Below are 26,364 nucleotides of genomic sequence, written 5' to 3' on the forward strand. Positions count from 1 at the left end.
GGAAATTAACTGCTTTCCTCAGGGAGCACTGACAGTGGATGGCCACCAGCTGCCCGAGTCATATTAAATTGGAAAGTAGCACCCTATTATCTCACAGATCATTTCTCCCTCAAACTAGCCACTGTCCTCCAGCTAACCTAGGAGTAATGAAAAACCAGGAAAGCAAGGCTTATTGAAGCCTAACGAACGTTGCTTCTTACATCACCTAGTATCAGACCTTGGTCAATAAAAGTTACCCCCCAGGGACTTAACCACTGCTAATACACACACACACTAGGTGATCCCACCCCGCTCCTGTTGGTCACTGTCCTAGTCCCAGGAAAGGGGAAATACCGTTAGCATCTCTTTCTGGTGTCTGAAACAAGCAATCGTTTTTAATATAAACTAAGAGCTAACGTGCTATTTTCTGGAGAGGTTACAGGATGGGCACACTATTTTATTTGCAGGTATGAAGAGATCTCTCAGTTCCGAGAGGACTTCTTACAGGTGCGTGGACAATGAGAAACTCAGGGACTTGATCAGCAATCACTTTGTAAGTCGCCAACTCCGGAGTCCCCATGGTGCTTCCTCATAGAGGAAGGGTCCTGGCCACTTGTTCTGTTCAATCATTTGGGCCATCAAGGTGATAAGAGAATGCTGTTCCAAAAGTTCTATAGTTGTAATAGCGCTCGGGAAATACTCAAAGTGTCAGCATCTACCAGGAGTCTGCCAGGACTGTTTTGAAACCAGAGAACAGCTAATTTCCTCGGAAGGGCTTAGCTCCTTTAAAATGTGACCGCCGCTCTTTCGTATCCAACAAGCTCTTTGTTAGCTGGGCTATTTTCAACAGTCTCTCCATGAAGCATCTGGAAATATCAAAAAACTGGAAACTGAAAGCGTAAACATTCCCAACTGCTCTTCCCCTATTTTACAATGGTTCTAGACATTTTCAAAGGACTGAACAGCATGCAAGAAATAAAAAGGGGAAGGCAAACAAGGGGCCTGGATAAGCCATAAATTGGAAAATCAAACTAAGCAATTTAGCATAATTGTGGGTTCTGTTAGATTTGGGCTAAAAATAAAGTCATAGCAAAGATAGCTAACATATGTATAGCGCTCTATAGTTTGCAAATATAGCTTGAAGGTCATATATCTCATTTGACCTTCATGGCAACTTTCATGCTGGTTTGACAATAAACTGATGCTCAATAAGACTAACTAAAGTGCCCAAGACACTAGGGTAGTAAGTGGTTCACCAGAATTAGAACCCTAGCATTCCGCTAGCATGTCATGCATATGCACTATGTTACTAGGAAACGTGCCATTTTTCATTTCTTGATAAAGAGCGTGTATTTTTATTTTTTAAAATGTTTTCTTTTTCATTGTTGTTCTTTTTTAAATTGAATTTATTGGGGTGACGTTGGTTAATAAAACCATACAGGTTTCAACTGTACAACTTCATAACACATCATCTATCTGCACACTGCATGGTGCACTCACCACCCAAAGTCAAGTCTCCTTCCGCCACCATCTCCCTTTGCCCTCTCCACCTCCCCCCACTCCCACCTCCCTTCCCCTCTGCTAATCACCGTACTGTTGTCTGTGTCTGGTTGTTTTTGTTTTTATTTTTTGCTTAATCCCTTCACCCTTTTCACCCAGCCTCCCAACCCTTCTACCCTCTGACAACTGTCAGGCTGTTCTATGTATCTATGAGAATGCTTCTATTTTGTTGGTTTATTTTGTTCATTAGATTCCACATATAAGTGAAATCATATGGTGTTTTTCTTTCTCTGATTGGCTTATTTCACTTAGCATGATACCCAGGTCCATCCATTTTGTTGCAAAGGGTGATATTTCCTCTTCTTTATGGCTGAGTAATATTCCCTTGTGTAAATGTACCACAGCTTTTTTTATCCACTCTTTTACTGATGGGCATTGGGCTGCTTCCCAATCTTGGCTATTGTATATAACACTAAGAGTATGTATTTTTAAAGGTTGAAGTCAACCACAAGCTATTTGTGGATGTGGCCAAGCAATTTTTCAATTTCACTTCCCGGTTTCACTTATGACTCTTAGCAGGTTGGTCGTGAAAAGTGCTGTACCTGTCCCGTCCGGTACCTCCGGATCACATTGAGACCAGGTGGCTCCAACAGCTCTTGGGAGATAGTACATCTTCACCATTAATGTCCTTCCCCCTATCCTGGCAAGTTTCCCATTATGTTGTAGCCTGTCTACCCATACATGCTCTCTCCTTCGTCCATCTTTTGGCTCAAAACCAAAAAAGACTCTGCACTTATGATGCAATCTCACACTTACAGGAGTTCTTCCCTCTGAGGGATTCTAAAGATTTTCAAATAACGAAACATGTCAAAACAGTCTAAACTCCCTCCTGACCAGACCACCCATTAATTAGGTGAAAGCGATGGAGCAGACGTTTACACCTTGTCTGGATTTGGGAGCAGCACTTAATCAAGTCGCAGAGACACTGGCGTAGGTGCCAGGAGTGGAAGCATTGGCTACCAAGCAGAAATCCAAACACAGTTATAAAAATAGCTGCTCCTAGCTAGAAGGGTTTGTTTTGATTTAAAATATCACATTTACAAAGGAAGACGATAACTGAGAAGGAAAATACACAGAAGGTCACACAGGTTTAGGTTCAAACCCTGATGCTGCTACTTGTTACGTGGTGACCTTGTTCAAGATGGGTCCTTGCTCTTAGTCTCAGTTTTCTCATCTATGAACTGGGATCCCAATGTCCCTCTGGTGTGGCAATTTTGTGAGGCTCAAATAAATTCATGTATATGAAAGTATCTAGCCTCTTCCTGCGACCCTGGAGTCACTTCATGACTTGAACTGAACTGTGTCCCTTGCCAAAATTCAAATGTTAAAGGCCTACCCCCTAGTATCTCAGAATGTGACTGTATTTGGAGATAGGGCCCTTTACAGAGTAATTATATTAAAATGAGGTCATTAGTGTGAGTCTTAATCCAATATGACTGGGGTCCTTATAAGAAGAGGAAATGTGGACATAAACATTATGTGAAGACAAAAGAAGGGAGGGGAGAGACAGAGAGAGAAACATCGATGTGAGAGACACGCATCGATTGGTTACGACCACGTGTGCCCCAACCAGGGGCCGAGGATCAAGTCTGCAACCAAGGTATGTGCCCTTGACCAGAATCAAATCTGTATGCGGGCCAATGCTCTAACACTGACCCAAACCGGCCAGGGCTGATTTGGTGTTCTTTATGTCCAACCCTCCCCTACTCCCATTCAGTTCCTGTTTGACCACATGCCTTGATCACATGCCTTGATCACATGCCTTGATCACATGCCAGGGGTGTGAAATCTTTCATGATGATTTACTCTGAGAGATCTGCTACCTCTTTGACAACTGTGCATTAGAGTATTATCACCAATACTATTGCGATAAGTCTGACTCAACTAGAACATTTGGGGTGACATTTCAAATATTCCTTATTTATAATCCCTTTGGAAAGGAATTTAGCAACATCCAAAATGCACATATGCATTTACTTTTACAACCTGCTGTCCCACTTCTAGAATTTTGTGGGAGGCATTAAAATGTCACCCCAAAGACATCCATGTCCTAATCCCCATAACCTGTGAACACGTTACCCTACATGCAAAGGGGACTTCACAGTTGTGATGTGATTATGCACCTTGAGACAGAGAAATAATCCTGGACTAATCAAGCGTGCCCAAGGCCACCCAGGGGTCCTTAAAGTAGGGGAGGAAGGCAGAAGAGGTGATCGGAACAATGCAGTGTTCCCACCCACCTTGCTGGCTTTGAGGACAGAGAAAGGGGACATGAAACGAGGAATCCGTGTCGTCTCTACAAGCTAAAAAGGCAGGGAAGAGATTCCACCTAGAGCCCCACAAGGCCTGCTGACACCTTGGTTTTAGCCCAGCCAGACCAGACTACTGGCCTCTAGAACTATCAGCTAATGAGATTGTGTTGCTTTAAGCCACTAAGTTTGTGGTAGTTAGTGCAGCAATAGGAAACGAATTCACCTTCCACAAATATGAAACAGCATATGCATCAGCCCATCACTGTGGTCCTATTTGTAACAACTTAAAGTCTGGACACAACCCAAAGTGCCATCATTAGGGACTACCTGAACAAATACAGTGGCATACTTTGCCCCTGTAAATTAGTATGAGGAATTTCTATACCTAACATTAGCTGACTTTTAGGACATATTTTTAGTAGGAAAAAAGTATGGTACAGAACACTGTATATAGTATTTTATCTTTTATGTAGGAAAGAAAGAGAAGTAAAAATATACATATATTCTTTTTTTCATCAAGAGAAAAATTATAAAGATAGGCTAGAAATAAATTAATAAAAACAATCACTTTGATGAGGATCTATTTTTAACATATAATTTTGTGTTTTACATATTAAAACATAAAATTTAAAATAATTTAAAATAAAATTAAATGTTCATACTTGAGTTGTCTATCTAGGATTTACATTCTAAAACCTTCCCTAGACTTTTACTCAGCTCCTGATGGAATTCTATCCCAGAGCAAATTAAATACCCAAGATCAAGAAACTGTTTCCTGACAGATCTGTCAAAATTGCAGCTTGCTGGAGGGTTAAGATCGCAATTTCTGCTGAATTTACTGTTTTTCTGAATCATATTCTGACATTATGGATCTGATTGACAGGCTGGAATGGTACACGACTTAAAGCAAATAATTATAGAACAACCCATTTCATAAGGTTAGCAACAGTGCCATCTGGTGGCTGTAACTTTAAAAGTGCAGTATTTTCTTTATGAAGTGTGCTCTTCTAACTGAAATTACATTATATGTGGAAGAGAAGGGGAGCAACCAGAAATGGTTGGTAGTAAGACCTTATTAACTTATGTGTGATATCAAATTAATTCTTAACACAAAATATTGATGGATTCCATTTTTAAAAATCCTCACCCAAGGATATATTGCTTTTTAGAGAGAGGGGTCAGGAGAGAGAGAGAGAGAGAGAGAGAGAGAGAGAGAGAGAGGCATCGATCCCTTGCTTCCCATACACACCCTGACTGGGGGTCAAACCCACAAGCCCTGATGGGTAATTGAACCCGCAACCTTTTGGCGTACAGGATGATGATCCAAACAACTGAGCCCCCCAACCATGACGATAGAATACATTTTAAGAATGCATTTCAGTGGCACTAAATCCTTACTGAACCTTCATGCAACAAGATGCAATTTTGAAAAATGTATAGGTGTCCCCCCAAAATGTAATTATAAAGGCAGTGCTAAAATACATTTCCTTTTCAAAATTGACCCATCAGCTGTTAAAGTGTGTTTACATTTTAGTGTCTATTTTCATAGTTTTTATAATCGATATTATAAAAATGCAGCCAGATTCAGTTTAAACTAACAAACAGCCAGGATGATTTATAAGACTATATCTGATTATTTAGGTTTCTAAAAGTGAAATGATAGAAACAACTAGTATGTCTCAGGAGGGTCTAAAGCCATTGAATAAAATGCACCTAATTTGGTTTCATCCTTCCTTAACCAGTACTGGCAAATGAATAAGATTATTTCTCTACCTAATTCTTATCAATAATAGGAGATTTTTTTCTCTCTCTCTTTTTTTGTATGATGACTATTTACATATTAAATTGAACTACAGAACTGAGACTGCCCTGGCCAGTGTTGCTAAGTGGTTAGAGTGCTGGCCGGTGCACCAAAGGGTTATGGGTCCGATTTCCAGTCAAGGGCACATACCTGGGTTACAGGTTCATCCCTGGCCCTGGTCAGGGAGCATGTGGGAGGTGCAACCAATCTATGTGTCCCTCTCACATAGATGTTTCTCTCTCTCTCTCTCTCTCTCTCTCTCTCTCTCTCTCTCCCTCTCTCTCTCCTTCCCTCCCTTCTACTCTCTCTAAAAAAACCAATGGGAAAAATATTCTCAGGTGAGGATTAACAAAACAAAACAAAAAGACCTGAGACAATATGGGGTAAAAATAACTTTGGTTTTAAAATTGTAGCATAATTGTCATAAAAATACTATTTGGATAAGTGTTTCAATTGCACCAACACCCAACTTGTTATGAGACAAATCAATGCAATTCAAAAAATAGTTGCTGAGACCTGCTACTGCGTGCCCTGCACTATGCCGATTCGGGCACTGGGAGGAAAAGTGGAGGCAGATGCCTAAGAGACAGACAGAGACGCTTCCTGAAGTTAGCTGGAGAGTTTGCATTTAGCCATCAGATTCGAAAATGGGCTAATAGTGGTGTTAAGGGTGGGACTTGTGGCTAAAGGAAATGTCTAGAGCAGTGGTTCTCCACCTTCCTAATGCCGAGACCCTTTAATACAGTTCCTCATGTTGTGGTGACCCCCCAACCATAAAATTATTTTCGTTGCTACTTCATAACTGTAATGTTGCTACTGTTATGAACCGTCATGTAAATATCTGATATGCAGGATGTATTTTCATTGTTATAAATTGAACATAATTAAAGCATAGTGATTCATCACAAAAACAATATGTAATTATGTATGTGTTTTCCAATGGTCTTAGGCGACCCCTGTGAAAGGGTCGTTGGACCCCCAAAGGGGTCGCGACCCACAGGTTGAGAACCGCTGGTCTAGAGGTTCCAAGGATGACGAAGAAATAACCTGAAGGGAGAGAAGCAGTCATGAAGGTGAGGAAAAGGGAGAACAAAAATAGACATGCAGGGAGGATGGTTAGGGAGGAAGAGCAGTTGTGGAAACTCATGCGCCACTTTCTCGCAAGCAGAAGAGAGCTTGCAGGCGTTTCACCTCACGCGTTAGCTAATGCGGAGTCATAGTGAGTTACCATCTCTCCTGGCATCCGCGACCACCTTTGCTGCAGACTTGCTCATCACGTGCACGATGTACAGGGGGCAGTTGATGGCGCTGGCGATGGTGATGGCTCTCAGCGTGGCCTCTGCCTCCACGGCTTCTGGGCGGCACAGCTCGTGGCCCTCGGGGCCTGTGATCCCCAAAGCCAGCATCTTCTTTGCTCCCTAAAAGGCAGCAGGAACACACAGATGGGCAAGGAAGGCTTACTAATAACAAATGCCGTTATGTTATTGTGAAAGAAATACACTGGCAGGCTTTTAGATCTGTTAGGTGTGTGTGTGTGTGTGTGTGTGTGTGTGAGATGCATGTGCGTGCATTTGGTAAAAATAAACTTAATTCTCTGATATGCTACTTTTCACATACATATTTGACAATTAAATTATTTTGATAGAAAAGGTGGAAAAGATATGAGATTAGTTCTAATCACTCTTTGAAAAGCAGTGTTTATATTTAAGACTTACTGGTTCAGAATAAACAAAAATATGCTAATCCCCAATATCAGATCCTTGTTGAAATAACTCATGGTATTATATTATGTAGTTAATTCTACTTTTAAAAATATATTTTTATTGATTTCAGAGAGCAAGAGTGAGAGAGAGAGAGAGAGAGAGAAACATCAATGATGAGAGAGAGTCATTAATCGGCTGCTTCTTGCATGCCCCCTACTGGGAATCAACCCTAAAACACAGGCATATGCCCTGACCAGGAATCAAGCGACCAGTTATTCTGCTGTTTGGTTGATTTGCATATTAGCCTTTTATTATATGGGACATGTTTGAGATCTAATATAATAGCTGGTTTGAGAAAAAAAAATCCTTATTCAAATGCATATAATACCTGAGTAAAATTCAGAGCAGAGACTCAAGTAAACAAAATTGAGTGTTTCTAAACCTGAGAAAATTAGTGTCTTCCAATGAATCGCATGCGCTGACCTCCTTAGGGCCAATGTCTGCACCGTAAGTCGCGGCCGCCGTCATTGCGGTGGAAGCTGTGGAATGCGGCTCTTACCTCTGCGATCAGGTCTCCGTTTTCCGCGTGGACCTGCGCAATCGCTCCGATTTCCTTGCACCGAGAGAAGGCCGCGTACAGCTCCGCGTCCCTCACCATGTACACGTCCTTATAGGCCATGAACATCTTAAAGGAGTTCACACCTTTATCTCGGGTAAGGATTTTCATTTCTTCTTTCACCTAAAAGGAAAGAACAACAAGAAAATGTCACTGTTTAATTGTTTAAAATACATTTTTATTGATTTCAGAGAGGAAGGGAGAAGGAGAGAGAGATAGAAACATCAATGATGAGGGAGAATCATTGATGGGCTGCCTCCTGCACGCCTCCTACTGGGGATCAAGCCCACAATCCACACATGTGCCCTGACTGGGAATCCAACCATGACCTCCTAGTTCATGGGCTGATTCTCAACCACTGAGCCACACCAGCTGGGTGTCACCGTTTAATTTAAAGATAATTTCAATACTTTCCAGAACATTGCTTTTGGAGAAGAATTAAGTAAAATAACAGTTTAATTCCAGAAAAAAGCTGCAATTAAGGCCTTGATCTTTCCCCCTTTCATCTCCTGTGACAATACTTCTAAGTCATGGAAGAGTTTATAGTTTTCTCCGAAGTACTTCATTTGTAGACTTGGAAATAAATTTGCAGCATGTATCTTTCAATATGAGGATACCAACCCTGCCAAGACCTTGATCTCGGACTTCTAGTCTCCAGAACTATCCTATATAATAAAAGGCTAATATGCAAATAGACCGAAGGGCATAACAACCCATCGCTATGACATGCGCTGACCACCAGGGGGAACGTGCAGAACATGGCAGGCTTCGGCAGCAGGTGGCAGAGTGTGGAACATGGTGAGTGTTGGCCACGGTGGGATGATGGAGCAGGTGAGCGGGGACACCAGACCAAGGTGGGGTGCCAGTCGCTGTCATTGGGGTGAGCCTCTGGTGGTTACTGAAAATTCTTTGCTCCTGCGTGCCACGGTCCTGCCCGGCGTTTGCACCTGCTGCCGGCACCAGCCCCAGAGCCACTGCTTGTACCTGCTGCCGGTGCCCAGCACCAGCCCTGAGGGCTTCTCCACCTCCCCCTGCTCCTGAGGGGCGATTGGGGCAGCAGCCACCACTCACACCCACTGACAGCACTGGCCCCGCTCGCACCCACTGCTGGCACCAGCCCCAATTGCCCTGCACTGTCAGCAGGTGGGAGTGGGGCTGGCGCTATCAGCATATTGGAGCGGCAGCGGTGGGAGCAGGGCTGAAGGCAGACAGGGGACCAGGGCCATGGCAGGAGGTGCCGGGTGGGGGCGTGGAGGATGGGCCAAGACCCGCCCTTGTGTCCACCGCAGCCTCGCGGCCCAAAGTTCCTTTCAAGGTGCATGAATTCATGCACTGGGTCCCTAGTCTATAATAATAAAGGTATAATATGCAAATTGACCAAATGACTGAACAGCAGAACGACCATCCAGATGACCTTCCCAATGACCATGCTATGACATGCACGGTGCCAGGCCAGCCAAGGTGGGTGCGATGTGATTGGTCTGGGGGCCCCGCCATTGCCCCATGATCGCCCTGCAGAGGGAGGCCCAGGCCACCTGGCTAGCAGCGCTGTGGCGAGTGGGCAGGGCCTCCCTCTGGGGGGCAATCAATCTGGGGGCCCCGTGATCGATTGCCCTACAGAGGGAGGCCCAGGCCAGCCAAACAATTGCACCCCATGCCTGTCACCCTCAGAAGGAGGCAACTGGTGGTGGGAGGAAGGGGAGCAGTGCTGCACAGATGGCAAGCAGGCAGCAGTGGGGGGGGGGGGGGCGGGTGATCGATTGCACAGAGGGAGGCCCAGGCCAGCCAAACAATTGCACCCCATGCCTGTCACCCTCAGAAGGAGGCAACTGGTGGTGGGAGGAGGAAGAGCAGTGCTGCACAGATGGCAAGCAGGCAGAGGCGGGGCAGGGGAAAATCTGTGTTTTAACAATATTCACCAGGTGACCATTGGCATGTGAAGGGGTGAGAAGCACTGGTAAGGGTGAATATCATCACTTTTGCTCCAATAACATAAGAGGGGAGGAAAGGAGGAAGGGAGGGAGGGAGGAAACGAGGAAGGCAGGAGGACCTAAAAGCAAAAGAGATCAGATGCATCGCTTAGAACGGCATTTTTGGAGAAAAATTAACTTTAGCTGTGAACTATGAACCTTGCTAGTATATTTGCTGATCTCCCTGTTAAAAACTGATGACTTGTTTTATATTAACTTGGTGTCTAAAGCCCAGTTTTTAGGGGGAGGTGGGAGCCAAGTTACCTGGTAACGTCAAATAAAGTCAGCCTTGTGAACGCTTTCTGGCAAAAAGACTCCTGAATTAAGTCCAATGTGGAAAAACGTGTTGTTGATTTAAATTGCAAGTAAAAATGTCTTCTAAAGCACACATACAAGTTTACATGGGGAGAAATGGACACATTTTAACATCCCTCAAAACTGGTTTCCTAATCCGAATCAGGTGGTCATTTCTGCTACGGCCTAAGTAATTAGAAGATGCGGAAGGCTGGTTTAAGCTCCGTCATGATACGATCTGACCAGCTGGTGAGATTAGCACAGCTTTGCAGAAAGGGCACCGGTTAGGGGACAGCTGGGAGGAGGCCCTGAAAACATTCCCGTCTGTTCTCCTTTCTCTTTCCAGTGCACAAGAGTCGGGGAGGGGAGGGGTGTGTGGGAATAGAGGCATCCAGTTTTAAATGGGAATGTCCTTGGTTTATTTCCATAAATTAACCAATTCTAATTAAAGTTCCGGTCTGTGGGAAAATACTATTTAAAGGAGTCTGGAAAGGTTGAATTTGAGGAAAAGAGAGACCAGTACTTTTTTTGTTGGATATTTTTTCCATTAATTTTTAGAGAGAGTGGAAGGGAGAGGTGGAGAGAGAGAAATTACTTGCCTTCTGCATGCTCCCTGACCGGGGTGGGGATCAAACCTGCAAAGCCAGGTACACCCCTGTGCCCTTTACCGGGAATTGAACCTTGAGACCCTTCATTGTGCAGGCTGACGCTCTAACCACCAGCCAGCGTGGGAGATCAGTCCTTTTTAAAATTACATGTCATGAACTTAATATTAGGAAAGGCTATTGTGAATTATTATGAAGGATTTTCGCTATCATCTCTATGTGATTTTTAAAATTTTAGTTTTGGAAATTGACAATACTTCACAGGAATCAAACTTCAAAAGGTGCCAAAGAGCAGGCGATGACACATCTTCCCTCCAGTTCTGACCCCCAGCCGTCCACCAGTTTCTCACGTTTATTCATCGCCAGTTTCTCGGTCTTGCACAGAGAGAGGACTAGGGAACTGAAAAGAAGCTGCCCCCCCGGGCGGCTCACCTGGTCACTCCACCAGGTCACGGCCACGTGCAGGCTGTAGTCGCAGCAGACCGTGGGGTCCGCCCAGCTCCGCCAGGTCTCGAAGGCTTTGAGGAGGGAGCTGCCTTTCTGAGGAATGGCAAAATCGATGATCATGGTGGTGCCTCCCGCCAGGGCCGCCTGCAAGCACAAGAGGGTTCCAACAGGTGAGACAAGTCATTTGTCTCCTTGAACAACATGCATTTGCAAGCACTTGGGCAAACCTGACGGGTCTGGGAAATTGCACAAACATGCCGCCTTTAAAAGGCACAGAGGGACGCAAATAGCCTTCCCATAAATTGCAGTTTGAAGTATTAAAACTGCTTGAGTGGAGCCTTTGAGCTCTTGCTTCCAGACATTGTCCTCGGTTTGGCTCAAAGAAACGCTTATAAAAATTAAATAAATAGACAGGACTGCTGGAGCTACCTCTGTCAAAAGAATGGCAGGTCTGATGAAATGAAAATGGCTTTGATCCAAAGAAAACAGGAAGACTATAAAAAAAACCCAAAATGGAGAAGTGGAGAAGATTCATTTTTTTTCCCTTTAAAAAACTATCTTCATCCTGGCAAAACCCCGTTTTATCAGAGTCAATCTTGGTGAAGTGTATCTCCAACTACCCTGTGATCCATGCTGAATCCTTGGAGACTCAACATGGTTCCCACCCCACCTTCATTCATCACGACCTCCTGGTGACCCCTCCATCTTTCCTGAATTCCCTTCTCTCCCCTCTAGCCCTTCCCCTGCCTCTGGTCTTAGTTCAGACACTTCTCATCCCCATCTGATCATTATGTCTCCGGTTTAGCTCCCACTCGCTCCAACACGAACCCTTCATTGCACCTAGAGGGATGAAGTACAGATATGACCTTGGCTCCTGAGCTTAAAACTGAATACTTCTCACTGACTCTGGAATAAAGTTTAATCTTCTGAGTATGGTCCACAAGGCCCTGCGAGATCTGCCTCAACTTTCATATTCTCCTTGGCATACACATTACATTACATCAAGACTTACATTACATTACATTACATTACATTACATTACATTACATTACATTACATTACACAAATATTCAGAGCAGCATTATCCATAGTAGCAAGAAGTGAAAAACACCCAAATGTCCATAAGCTGATGAATGAACAAAATGTGGTATATTAATACAATGGAATATTATTTGGCCATAAAAAATGAATTTCTGATACACACCTCAGAATACATTAAGCTATGTGAAAGAAGCCAGTCACAAAAGATCGAATATTGTATGATTCCATTTATATGAAATATTCATAAGAGGCAAATCCCTAGTGATAGGAAGTGGAATAGTGGTTGCTTGGGGCTGGAGGGGTTGGGGAGAATCAGGTGATAGCGAAAGGGTTTCTTTTGGGGATGATAAAAATGTTTATAATTGTGGTGCGCACTCTGTGAATATATTTAAAAACATTGAAACATACACTTTAAATGGCTGCATTGTATTGTCTATTAATTACATCTTAATAAAACCGTTACCAAAACAACAACAGCAAAAACCACCTACCCCATGGAATCCATTAATTACACAGAGTGAGGAGGGGGCAGGATATAGAAATAATCCAAGGTTCTGCCCTCAGGGTGTTTATCATCTCGATGGGGAGATGGGATATGAAGAAATAATTATAACAAAATATTCAGATTGTGATTACAGGTAGCACATATACTTCCATAATAAACAGTAGTACAGAAATGGTTAAAGGGAGGTGAAAATTGCTAAGCTCCCTAGAAGAGGCCCAGGGAAAAGATAGTGGTACAAATACATGTATGCACTATATGAATTAGTCCAGACTGTGGGTGGTTTTCTTACAAGACTGAACATGTGATGGTCAAAGGCCTGTTTTTCTAAAACTACAGCAGACAACTTCCTGGGGCTACAACTGGAATAAGGATGTATCACACCCCCCCACCTCCCTAATTAACCAGGAGCAGGAGAGGGAGGGTGGGAGTGGCCAGCTGCCTTTTTTGGTTTCTTCTGGTTCTGTTTCTCCTCTCCACTCCTCCTTCCTCTCCTCACCCTCACAACGGGAAGGCATATAGAGAAACTGTAATGCACGGGAGAGGATCGCCGGGGCCAGTGTGGACGAATGGATGAAACACAGACCCGGCCTTTTTCCCAACCACTGGCACATTAGCCACGGGCCACAGGGACCTCGGCTGCTCCCCTGGGTCTTACTGAACAGCTGTCAGGCACCATCTGGCCCCCGCCTCCTCTTGGACCTCTTTCTTCCTCTTCTGGTCTTTCTGGTCACCCAGGGTCCTTTGGTTGCTCAAAGTTACCCCAAATTCCTGAATATTATTTCAAGATCTAAAATGTTCCCTTCTTTACACAGGATCCAAGGAGCCACATGCCAGAGCTGCAGGTCTGTAATCCCAACTAGAGTGGACTCGCCCCCGCCCCCCGCCGCCTGGGGGCGGGGGGAGGGTGGGATGGAGACCTGCTCCTCTCAAGACACACTTGCCTCTCAAGAGGCACTTGTTTACTAAATACCCGGTTCTGGGTTAGGCATCTCAGACTCAGCTCATTTAAGTAAGCCTCACTACAGCCCCAGGGGTAGGGATTGCTTTCCTATTTGACAGTTGAGCATACGGAGGCTCAGAGATGTCAAATGACTCTCCAAGGTCACACAGCTGGCACATTCTCATTGGTGACATGGAAGAAGATACGATTTAGAGCAGGAGGTCTTACGTTCAGCCTGCTCCTGGCCTCAGCCTCATGCAGATCATGCCCCCTTGTCTGGCCTTCCAGCCAGTGTGACGTGCTTTCCAGCCTGTCGCCCCAGGTCAGTAAGTGAATCATCGCTTGGAGAGATGCAGAGGTTGGCAAAACCAATCAAGCATTTAGGAAACCAAAAGCCAAACAAAACAAATCCCGTCAAACTATGAATTGTAAATTCACAAGTGAAATGCAATGTTTTTGTCGTTGTTACTCCTCACCTGAGGATAGTTTTCCATTGATTTGTAGAGAGAGTGGAAAGGAGGTAAGGTGGGGGAGAGAGACAGAGAGAGAGAGAGAGAGCACGCAAAAGGTCAATGTGAGAGAGACACATTGATTAGTTGCCTCGTGGAGGCCTGACCTAGGGCCTGTCAAACCTGCAACCCAGATACATGCCCTTGACTGGGAATAAAACCTGATGCTCTAACGACTGAACCACACCAACCAGGGATGAAATGCAATTTTATTAAACTTATGTGATGTTCATCAGTGTGCCAATCACTAATGCAATAATGTTCCCCTAAAAGATTTATGAGGAAGAACCCATACTAGAGCTTTTTTGCCTTCACACAACTATTACCCATGGGATAATCAGCTTTATCCAGCAAACCAGTTGGTTAGAACACCACAGTCCCTGCCCTGGCTGGTGTGCTCAGTGGTTAGAGTGTTGGCCCAATCACCAAAGGGTTGCAGGTTCAATCCCCGGCCCTGGTCAGGGCACATGCAAGAGGCAACCAATTCAACTGTCTCTCTCACATCGCTTATGTGATGTTCATCAGTGTGCCAATCACTAATGAAATAACGTTCCCCTAAAAGATTTATAAGGAAGGACCCATACTAGAGCCTTTTTGCCTTCACGAAATTGTTCCTCATGGGATAATCAGCTTTATCCAGCAAACACCACAATCCCTGCCCTGGCTGGTGTGCTCAGTGGTTAGAGTGTTGGCCCAATCACCAAAGGGTTGCAGGTTCAATCCCCGGCCCTGGTCAGGGCACATGCAAGAAGCAACCAATTCAAGTGTCTCTCTCACATCAATGTTGATCTCTCTCTCTCCCTCCCTCCTCTTCCACTTCCTCCTCCCTCCTTCCCTTCCACTCTCTCTAAAAATCAATGGAAAAAGTATCCTTGGGTGGGGATTAACAACAAAAAGAAAAGAACACCACAGTTCCAGCCCACCTTAGATATTTTCAATATTTGTTTAATAATTCCTTTCATCAGCTGCTTCTAGATTCCCTTCACAAAATGTTCCTTCGACTTTCCCGAACATTGAAGGATGAGGAGAGCTTAGAGGAGGAGGCAGCAGTAAAGGATGAACATTTATTTCATATTTCTATGTAAAACCTAATTGTTTCCTTTGTTTTTACTGCTGATTGACTCCACTCCCCTTTTATTTGCCGTTAGCCAAACAAAATGCATTTACCTTTTCTAATCTGGGCTCATAAATCAATTCTTTCAGCTCCTAATTACCTTGGCTCTTCTCCCTTGAAAACCTTCCCGTTTATCTAAAAAGCTTCTTTTGCTAGGAAGACAGCTTGTGCTGTCTCAGGTGCAAATGTGATAGAACATAAATTGAGATAAACTCTAAGCAACAGTGGGGTCATCATTTTACATAACACAAGATTTTATTTAACAATGTATTTGGTTGTAAATCATTATTGAAAGCATCCCAAGCATTTTCTTCCTTCTTCTTTTTTTTCCTCCCCCACTTCTAAGCTCATCCTGGAACAAGTGATTTGTTTCACTAAAATCAATCACAGGACTTGCTCAACCCAAGTAAAACAAAAAGAAGTTCCAGCAGTGCGTTTGAGCTGCAGGGAGAAGAACGCTGGCTGGATTTGCAGCTTTCTCGGCGTCACTGAGACTTAGGGAAACAAGCCCCAACTTGTGTTTCCAAACCAGAAGCACATTCGGTTTTGTCAAGCTGTGCTCCGCATTGCTTCTCCATGCTCGTCTCCTGGTCTCCCCAGTTGGGAAATATTAATCCATCCAGCTGTGCAAACCAGACTTAGGAGTCACCCTTGAACTTTACCTTTCTTCTTCCTTACACCCCCAAATCCAATCCATCAGCAAGGCCCCCTCCCTCAGACTACCTCCTGCATATTCCATGAGTCTCTTTACTCCCTGCATGGCCTCCTCCACTGCCCAGTGCCATCTTCGCCTTCCGACTGGACTAGTAGCCTCTGCAATGTCACCTTGTCCCCAGCAATGCTGGCCACTTCCAATCTTGCATTGGCTTTTCTTTGCCCTTGGGATGAAGACAAGACAATTATGAGACATCCCACAGGGTCCCTGCATGATCTGAACTTGAAATAGCTCCTCAGCTTTGTATTGAGTCACTCCCCTCCCAGCTCCTTCATCCCACTCCAGGGACACTGTCTCTCCTCCTTCTCTTTGGAGAGCTCTGAGTGCCTCTCTGTCTCAGAGAGAGATGTCACCCAGCCCCTCCCCTGTTATTAGTCCAGTGAATCTTTTTTTTTTTTAATATATTTTTTACAGAGAGGGAGAGGGATAGAGAGTTAGAAACATCAATGAGAGAGAAACATCAATCAGTTGCCTCCTGCACACCTTCTACTGGGGATGTGCCCACAACCAAGGTACATGGCCTTGACTGGAATCGAACCTGGGACCCTTCAGTCCGCAGGCTGATGCTCTATCCACTGAGCCAAACCGGTTAGGGCTAGTCCAGTGAATCTTAACCCTAGCATCTTCTAGGGAACTTTTATTCCATCCCCCAGAGATTCTGACTCAACTGATGTCGTTTCATCTGTGTATGCCTTGTGCCCATTACATTAATATTCTTTAGATCTTTAAGGGAGAAAGGAAGGGAGGGACCAATGAATTTCCCACAAAGGCTATGAGTAGGAGTAATTACGATGATTCACGTTTACAATAGCAAAATGGAAAGGCAGTGTAATTGCATGTTAATGTGAGATTTCACTTCTCAAAAGCAGTGCTATCCCTGGCTGGATCCTTCTATGAAAATGTTAACATGGAATGTAGACTCTGAGCACATTTGAAAGCTGAATGCTCAGCTTGTCCAAAGCCCATTGCCTAATCAGTGTTAACTACGACTTTTAAAATAGCAGAACTACAGTCTATTTCTGTATCTATGCCTCAAATCACTTCTTCTTTCAAAGATTACATTTTGTTTCATTTTAAGCCATTTTTTAAGGTCTTTGCTTTTTAGCTGAGAACAGATCCGTAGGGTTCAGGAACTCAGTACTGGCACTAGAACATGCACTTTTTTACTTGGATAAATGAAACATAACTGACACGGTGCAGTGTCCTCCCTGGATTAGCTACTTGACATGTGAAAAGAGGAGTCCGAAGTGGCGAGGAGTCGGCTCTGGGTAATTACCGAAGCTCACTTAGAAAATAACCTGCTAAAAATACAATTTGGTGCCCGGCCAGTGTGGCTCAGTGGTTGGGCGTTGACCTATGAACCAGGAGGTCATGGTTCAATTCCCAGTTAAGGTACATACCTGGGTTGTGGGCTCGATCTTCAATAGGGGGCGTGCAGGAGGCAGCCGATCAATGATTCTCTATTATCATTAGGGTTTCTATCTCTCTCTCTTCCTCTCTGAAATCAATCAAAACATATTTTTAAAAAATACAATTTGGTGATGCCAGCCACTGTGACCGGCAACTTCACAAAAGGGAAAAATGCCAGACCTCGAGTATTCACTCGGAAATAGTCAATCACCAAAGTTAAGTCTGCAAGACCAAGCTTCTGTCTATACTGTATTATTAAGGCCAGGTAACACTGCAGCTCCCTAAGCTCTAGCTGCCTGCCACTGAGAACAAAGACCACGGTTTTCATCTCAATCACCCCAACCACGGTGCCTAGCACTTAGAGGCACTGTTCCCAAGAAACATTTGTCGACTGAAGTAACGGAATCTAACCATCATCTTGGAAAATCCTTAGTTGAGCGCCACTCTGTAGTAGGTGGCAGTGACAGGGCCCAGAAGTGTCACCACTGGGGAATACTGACTCATCAGCTGAGACTAGAAGCTTGGCCACACCTAAACAGCCCCTGTTTCAAAACTATGTTATCTCCCATCTATTCTCCCAAAGGCCCATTTGACTTTCCTAAAAGTCATTTGTTTCCTATAAGGTCTTTCTCCCCCAACTCCTTCCCCCTGTAAAGATGGTATGTATGTAAAGCCTCACAGTCTCACTGCCTCCCTGAGTCACATCTTTCTGGAAACTTGCAGAGACCTGAATTTTAAAGATCAGTCTTCTCTCTTGCTAATTTACTTTGTCAGTTTAATTTGCAACCCGAATAATGAAACCTAAGAGGTTGTAGAAAAAGTTTCTCCTCCCTGACAGCAGCATCATGAAAACCTTAATTTCTGCACCACTTCTGGGTGACATTGGAAACCTGCCTTCCAGACAAATGAAGGAGGAAATGGTGGAATTGAAAACGGTAGAGATCTCAAGCAAAGAAGCTGAAAGAAGGCAAGTCCTAGATTCTGTCAAGTTCAATTCATAGAACAGCCTCAGTAGGGCAAAGCGCTACTTAACACTGAGCAGTTTTAAATTAATATTTGAGATATTTCTTCTTCTTCTAATTAATAGTGTAAAGATTAACTTTGTAATCAATAAAGAACCACCCAAGGAAATCATACAATTATAAACTCAGAGCTGGAGTATGCAAGCAGCACAATAAGAACGCTCAAAGCTCAGCCTCACCAGCAATCAAAGAAATGTTCACTTAAAAAACATTAAGAAATTCTGTTTTTCCTGTTACATTGACATTGATTTTTTTTTAAAGTCAATATTCACAGGTAGCTAGGATGCAGTGAAATGAGAATTATAATGTACTGTTCATGGGAGCAGAAATTAAAAGCAACCTGGATATATGTATTCAACTCTTTCAGATGTATCTAATACTCACTGGCCGAGTCATTTCTCTCTGAGGGGTGATTTCTAAGTCAATCATCAAGAATCTGAGTAATGATTTACATCACAGTATACACAAGCAAAAACAAAAACCAAAAAAACTGGAAACCACCAAAATGCCCAACCCTGAAAAGAAGAGAATGAAGCTGTTAACAGTTTGGGAAACAGGATAAAACGTGGGTGAGGGACTTGGAGGGAAGGATAAACTTGGTTTGGAACATGCTGAGTTTGAGGTGCTGATGGGACACCAGGTTGTGGCATCTTCAGAAAGGCAGGAATGAGGCCTGGTGCATGGGCGATATGGGGACCAGACAGAAAGCTTTGACACAGACTCGACTCAGAGAGGATAACCAGGTCACGGAAATCACGTTCTTCAATGATAGTTAAGGTCACTGAAGAACGTGATTTATGGACGAGGCTGACTCCAAAGAGTGTGCACTAGGAGAAGGGAAACTGTTTATATGCCCCCCCGCCCCCAAGGAAACAACCTGAAAGGACAGAAAACAAAATGTTAAAATTATAGGTGATTTAAATCTTTGTACTCTTTGTACTCTTTTCCTTTAAAAAAAAAACCCCACACAGCAGTTTATACATTCAATCCATATATATTGAGCAACTATAATGCTCCAGAATTTTCCTAAGGGCTGAATGATGAGTATATATTGTTTTTCGGTAGTTTAAAAAAATATTTCTTAATCTTTATTGTTGAAAGTATTACATATGTCCCCCTTTCACCCCCAATGACCCCTTCTAGCCTGCATCTGCCCTTAAAAATATTTTTTTTTAAATTAAAGTTGTTCTTCTAACCAATCGTTTTACACATAAGGAAATGTTGACAGCCCTGAGGGAGGAAGTGACTTGCTCAAGGTCACACAGTCAGCCCGCAGAGCCTCTAAGCCCAGCCTGGAGCGCCAGCAAGCACCAGAAAAGGAGAGCTGGTTTGCAACCAAGTTTCCTGAGCACAGCTCTCCTCCAAGGTAAGGAAGTGCTATAAATACCACCATCAGCGTGTGCTTAATCATATACCTTCCACTGCCTTATTGTAGCTAATCATCTGGATGGCATTTCACCAAAAAGTTTCAGAGCAAAGTATAATTTTCTTTCTTGATAATTTTGAGGACTTTTTGTCCTTTACAAAAAAAAAAAAAAGTGTTCTGGGTGTTTTCCCAATTAAAAAAATATTCTTCCTCCCACTATGGATGCTGCCAGGTTTTTCATGCAAGTCCACCCACTCCGAGCTGCATCCATGTCTGAATATAAGTAGATATATCTGAAAACTGGCTGAGCTCTTATCACAGGATATAACACAAAGTCATAATTCCTTCAAGATTATCCAATTCACAATATCCATGGGAACAAAAATCCCATTGTCTTTCCTCACAGATCTTAAATTATTAAAAGACCACCAGACATCTAATATAGACCCAACAAAAATGAAATATGATTTCTGTAAAGCAGAACATTATTTCCATTAGTTATATCAGCTAGAAAGCTTTTACATTTAATTAAATAAATTAATTATAGCCTTTAAACCAACCTCTCACATGAATTAGATTTACAAAATATGTAGCCTTTGGTTGACCTATATTTCATTTTTTAAATTGGGCCCACTCACAATCCAGTAATCAATAAATACAATACCAGAAATAGTATCCCTATTTGTTAGATATTATAAATGATCAGCTTGGTGGATGCAAAAAGCAAACAGTTATTGATCTATTGGTCTAGTCTTTTGCGATCCATCTCCTGAAGGCATTGTGGATAAAAGGCCTTTTTGTTTTTATCTTTATTGTTGAAAGTATTACAGATACTTTCAAAAATAAAAATAAAAAATAAGCCTGGCCAGCATGGCTCAGTGGTTGAGTATTGACCTATGAACCAGGAAGTCACAGTTCAATTCCCGGTCAGGACACATGCCCGGGTTGCGGGCTCAATCCCCAGTGTGGGGCATGCAAGAGGCAGCCAATCAATGATTCTCTCTCATTATTGATGTTCTATCTCGTTCTCCCTCTCCCTTCCTTTTGAAATCAATACAAATATATTTTAAAAAAATAAAAGGGGAAATGTCATTTGGAACTTGACTTGTCAAGGACAGATTGTGTCTCCAAAACAAAATTTGAATCCAACTGTTCTTTTATAAACTAGTGAGGTTTTCTTATGAGTAAAAGGTCTCTGTTTGTGTCTGTGTATGTTATACATTATGTTGTAAATGTAAGATAATTTCCTACCTCCTATTAGTATTGTTAAAATTAATTTTAAGACATCTTACACTATTGCCAAGATTTGATAAAGTCACTTCAAGAAAATGCCAATTGGTAACTGCTTCCTTTCACAGCTGGCTCCCAGGAGACAAAGACTTTAAAGATCACCTGAAGATTTTGCTCATTCAAAAGATATTCTCCAACCTCCATGGAAGGCTCATCAGGCACCTAACCAGGAATGAACATCGCCCTCTCTCTGACACTCACCTCCACCTGCAGCGGACATCAAAGACTCCTTTCGGAGGAGAGGTGCTGATATCAGAGGTGGACAGCTATTCCAAGACTTGGACAAAGCCTGTACACCTTCGGACTGGTAATTTTTTTCTTTCTTTCTTTCTTTCTTTTTTTTTTTTTTTTTGAGAGAAAGCGAGGTGGGAGAGGGAAAAAGAGAGAGAAGCATCAGTGTGAGAGCGAAACATTGATCGGCTGCCTCCTGCACCCCCCCAACAGGGGATTGAGCCTGAAACCCAGGCACGTGCCCTGACTGGGAATCTAACCGTGACCTCCTGGTTCATAGGCCAATGCTCAACCACTGAGCCGTGCCGGCCAGGCCCCTCCTTAATTTTAAATGCATAAAAGAAACTGCAAAACTGTCATCCTCTGGAGCATTTCAGATCTTGCTTCCTGACAATTGTTGTCAGTTTGGCTCAAATAAACTCTTACAAAAATTCTCCAGCCCGGCTGGTGTGACTCAGTGGTTGAGTATTGAGCTACGAACCAGGAGGTCACAGTTCTTTTCCCGACCACGGCACATGCCTGGGTTTTGGCCTTGATCCCCAGCAGGGGGCATGCAGGAGGCAGCAGATCAGTGATTCTCATGGTTAATGTTTCTATCTCTCTCTCCCCCATCCCTCTCTGAAATCAATAAAAATATATTTTTAAAAATTCTCTATAGGTTGAACACCTCTTCTATCAACAGCATGAAATATTTTTGTCTCTCTCTGTATTTCAGGTTCCCATTTCTTTACCCTTAGACCTGATGTGGCTATGAATGCCTGTCTAAATGTCTCACAAACCTAATCCCTGTGATGTGAGTTTTGGTAACTGTCACTGCCTCCACACTGGGAAGGTGAAGGCTACTGTGTTTCTTAAGGATGACTCTGCTCTGTTTTTGAGAAAAGCCATCGCATACTAGCACACAACCTTATACAGGCTTTTCATCCATTATTTGCCACACTGATAAATCAAAACCGTAAATATTATTTCAGCGAGCATATCAGAAAGGAAGAGAACCTAGTAGGTAAAATCTCTAGCGGTGGCAGGCAGTCCTGACTTTGAAGAGCCACTCGGTCACTTATGAGGTGTGTGACCTTGGGCAAGTGACTTAACTTTCAATTTCCTCAATTGTAAAAAATTGGTAATGGCCCTGGGACTGTGGAAGAGAATGCACAGCTTGCCACGGTGCCTGGTACATAGCAAGTGCTTCATACAATAAATGATGTTTAACAGTATTAATAAGATGTTTTTCAGGTTTAATATATATAATGCAACCAGCATTTACAAAAGACTTATTCATCCCTCTTCCCCAAATCAGAAACCCCAACAATACTGTCTTGGGAATTACTGTGAAGACTAGAAAATAGGACAAAATAACTCTCTAATGCCTTCCTTTCCGAATGAGGTCAATATTCTAATATTCTAATGCTCCTGTTTATATTTACTCTCTCCTGGTTCCCTTTGATGGAGCCTCAGCTGTTCCTGGGGGTGATTATCTCCTGGGATCCGACCAACCACTTTTGAAGTAGACTTCTGTAGCTTAGGCCCTTTGTGAGCACAGTTTAATATTCAGCAGGAATTCAGTATTTGCTAAATCTCTGACCTTAACATCACTCACCACATTGCTTTCTGCTGAAGATCCTAAGCTAACAAAGAGCATGTTTTTGTTTAATGTTTTGACAACCTTGGAGTATACAAATGCCTGGTGAATCAGCTGGCCCCCAAGTCCTTTCAGATGTTGGCAACACACTATAGTATGTTGCAATGACCTGCCTTCTCACTATGGGGCTGTAAAACTGTTCATGCTAGGAACCCCAGAATGGCCAAGGAACAGATGGAAACTAAGAATCACCTCCTAGGACAGTGATGGCGAACCTTTTGAGCTCGGCGCATCAGCATGTTGAAAAACTCTAACTTAAGTCTGGTGCCGTGTCACATATAGAAATTTTTTTATATTTGCAACCATAGTAAAACAAAGATTTATACTTTTGATATTTATTTTATATATTTAAATGCCATTTAACAAAGAAAAATCAACCAAAAAAATGAGTTCGTGTGTCACCTCTGACACGCGTGTCATAGGTTCGCCATCACTGTCCTAGGGCCTTGGGCGCTCACCGGTACTCTTGAGAAAGGGAAGGAATGTCCCTCTCCCATAGCATCCCAACCCCTCTTCTTGGCTGCTTCCTCTAGAACCCTAATGAGAGAAAGGGGAAGTGGTGAGGGGTAGTGATGCTGGTGGGCCTGGCAAACCCATGGTCAGAAAGAGCAGCTCCAATGGGGGTGTCAATGGAATGCCCTGCCATCAACAAAGCCCTTTGCTAATGATGAGTCTAGGACAGTGGTCGGCAAACCGGGCTCGCAAGCCACATGCGACTCTTTGGCCCCTTGAGTGTGGCTCTTCCACAAAATACCACGTGCGGGCTCATGTACAGTGTGATTGAAATTTCGTGGCCCATGCGCAGAAGTCGGTTTTCAGCCTGGGCGAGTCTATTTTGAAGAAGTGGCGTTAGAAGAAGTGGGGATACATTCGCTGAAGTTGACCCCTCAGATTGAGGACGTTTTTAGCAAAGGCCAGCTTAGGAGTACCCTAATTAAGTTAATAACAATGTACCTACCTATATAGTTTAAGTTTAAAAAATTTGGTTCTCAAAAGAAATTTCAATGGTTGTACTGTTGATATTTGGCTCTGTTGACTAATGAGTTTGCCAACCACTGGTCTAGGACAACAGAAAGTGCTTGTACGATAACTGAAAACAGGTTACAAAATTGTTGTTGTTAAAACTCACCGGAGGATATTTTTCCATTTTTGAGAGAGTGGAAGAAAGGGGGAGAGACAAAGAGAGAGAAAAACATGGATGTGAGAGAGGCACATTGATTGGTTGTCTCCCGCACATGCCCCAGTTGAGGCCAGAGATTGAGCCTGTAACCAAGATACATGCCCTTGTTTGGAATTGAACCCAAGACCCTTCAGTCCACAGGCCGACGTTCTATCCACTAAACCAAACTGGCCAGGGCCAGGTTACAACATTTTAAATACACGTACTTACACACACACATATAATCTCAGTTATGTTGAGTAAAAAACATAAAGGCAATTCACCAAAGTGTTGGTTGTCATGTGGGAGATTCTAGGTAATCTTCTTTCTATTTTTTCTATTACTTTTCCAACTTTTTATCATTTGGATTGCCTATCATTTGGTATCTGAGAATCTTACATAACATGTAAAAATCAGCTCATGAAAATTTGGCAAAGCCTGGGCGATGTTGTTCAGTGGTTAGATCGTCAGCCCTCTCACCCAAAGCTTGCGGGTTTGATTTCTAGGCAAGGGCATGTACCTAGGTTGTAGGTTCGATCCCCAGTCCTGGGCCTGGTCCGGGCTGCAGGAGGCAACCAATTGACATGTCTCTCTCACCTCTCTCTCTCTCTCTCTCTCTCTCCTCCACTCTCTCTAAAAATCAATGAAAAAAATATCCTCAGGTGAGAATTAACAACAAAAAATTTGGCAAATTTCAGTTTCTAGCCAAAGGGAAATATGAATGTTAAGCTTTCAAAACAAACAATGTTCTGTCTTACGAAAGACTTTGACCATTGCCCACATGCTGAAGGCTGACAATTAGTAACTAGGAGGAAGGCTTCCTCCCCAATTTGGATGTGAGCAGCCTGCCCCAGAGCCCCTTCGCTGGGTCAAATCATTCCTTTTTTCTATTAAATACTCTGGTCGATCATGGATGCTTGGGGCAGGTGAAGAGGGGGAGGTGTAAAGAGAGTAAAGTTGTTGGAAATCAGTAGGGTCAACAAACTACTGGCCAGGCTTTGAAAGCCTGAACTGCCTGTACTTGGACTAAATAGTCGTGTTTGTTTCACCCTCAAAGCATCGCCCTGGGGAAAACCTCAAGCACATCCTTGAATGAAGAGCTTAGGCCTGAAGGGTATCAATATGGAAGGAGCAATTTCCCTCACCACAGCCCAGAACACAAACCTCAAGGCGTGAGGGTTTGACTTTAGGGGAAGTGCTGAGTGGAGTTTGAAATACAGGTTCCAGCACAGCTGCCCTGCTCAGCTCCTGATCTTGCGCTCAGGAGCCTTGGAGAAACCTGTAAGGTTCTTTTCATTCACCTGCACCTCTAGGCCTTTGTGCCTGGAGAAACCCAAGCTCTCTCACCTGGGGGCCCGGGGGGAAGGTGACCTGATCCCCTACACCAGCCGCAGAGCTGCAGGTGCTCACGCAGCAGGAATCTGAGGCTGGATTAATGTTCCCCGGCCAGGACGGGAAGCCGTGGGACCAGGCCCCTGGATGCAAGGGGGAGTGCCTGGGAGGTCACACCTGGAATACTTCTTTTGGAATCCCTTGTCAGGGCTGTGGCTTTTCTTTTTTTTTTTTTTGGTTAATCCTCATCTGAGGATATTTTCCCATTGATTTTTAGAGAGAGCAGAAGGGAGGAGGAGAGACAGAGAGAAAAACATGGATGTGAGAGAGGCACATCGATTGGTTGCCTCTCGCAACCTGAGACCCAAGTACGTGACCTTGACCTGGAATCGAACCTGCGACCCTATAGTCCATAGGACGACGCTCTATCCACAGGGCAGGGCTGTGACGTTTCTCCTGGAGAGTGGAGGCAAATAATGTGGACGCGCTGGCTTCCAGCCCACCCAGACCTCTCACCACTCACCACACGGGCAGTAACTACCAGGTGGAAGTCTTTTTCATTTGCTTCTGGCTGGGAATGGAGGCGGGAGCAATACCTGGGAACGCCAACACCACAGTAGGGAAGGCTTGTGGGTTCCCATAGAACACGGGCGTCAGGAGGATAAACGGCGGAGAAAAATGAGGGCAAGAGAACTGACGGCCTTAAACTTGTCCAATTACCCAAATGGAGGGGTAGGAGACAGCTGGGTTCGCCAAGAGGGGCTGATGCCGGCGAGCAGGGACCCTAGAAACGGGGAGCTCAGCGTGGAGAACCTAATCCCAGCTCTGCACCTGCCCGGCGGCTGCGGCTCCCCCAGCCCCTGG

General features: G+C 43.8%; 1 protein-coding gene across 1 annotated transcript in view; it reads right to left on the reverse strand.

Annotated features, from left to right (window-relative positions):
- The window catches only part of DPYS (dihydropyrimidinase), a 57,673-nt gene extending 41,590 nt beyond the window's left edge, over positions 1-16,083 (reverse strand). The window contains exons 1-4 of the mRNA XM_005879306.2: positions 16,060-16,083; positions 11,213-11,371; positions 7,855-8,034; positions 6,821-7,010 (exon numbers count right to left, since the gene is read on the reverse strand). Of these exons, the coding sequence (XP_005879368.2) occupies positions 6,821-7,010; positions 7,855-8,034; positions 11,213-11,371; positions 16,060-16,068 (538 nt within the window). The 5' untranslated portion in view covers positions 16,069-16,083. The remainder of the gene's footprint in view (positions 1-6,820; positions 7,011-7,854; positions 8,035-11,212; positions 11,372-16,059) is intronic.
- Positions 16,084-26,364: the final 10,281 nt, after the last annotated feature.

This window comes from Myotis brandtii, unplaced genomic scaffold, assembly GCF_000412655.1.
Source record: "Myotis brandtii unplaced genomic scaffold, ASM41265v1 scaffold59, whole genome shotgun sequence".
In the NCBI taxonomy this organism is placed as follows: Eukaryota; Metazoa; Chordata; class Mammalia; order Chiroptera; family Vespertilionidae; genus Myotis; species Myotis brandtii.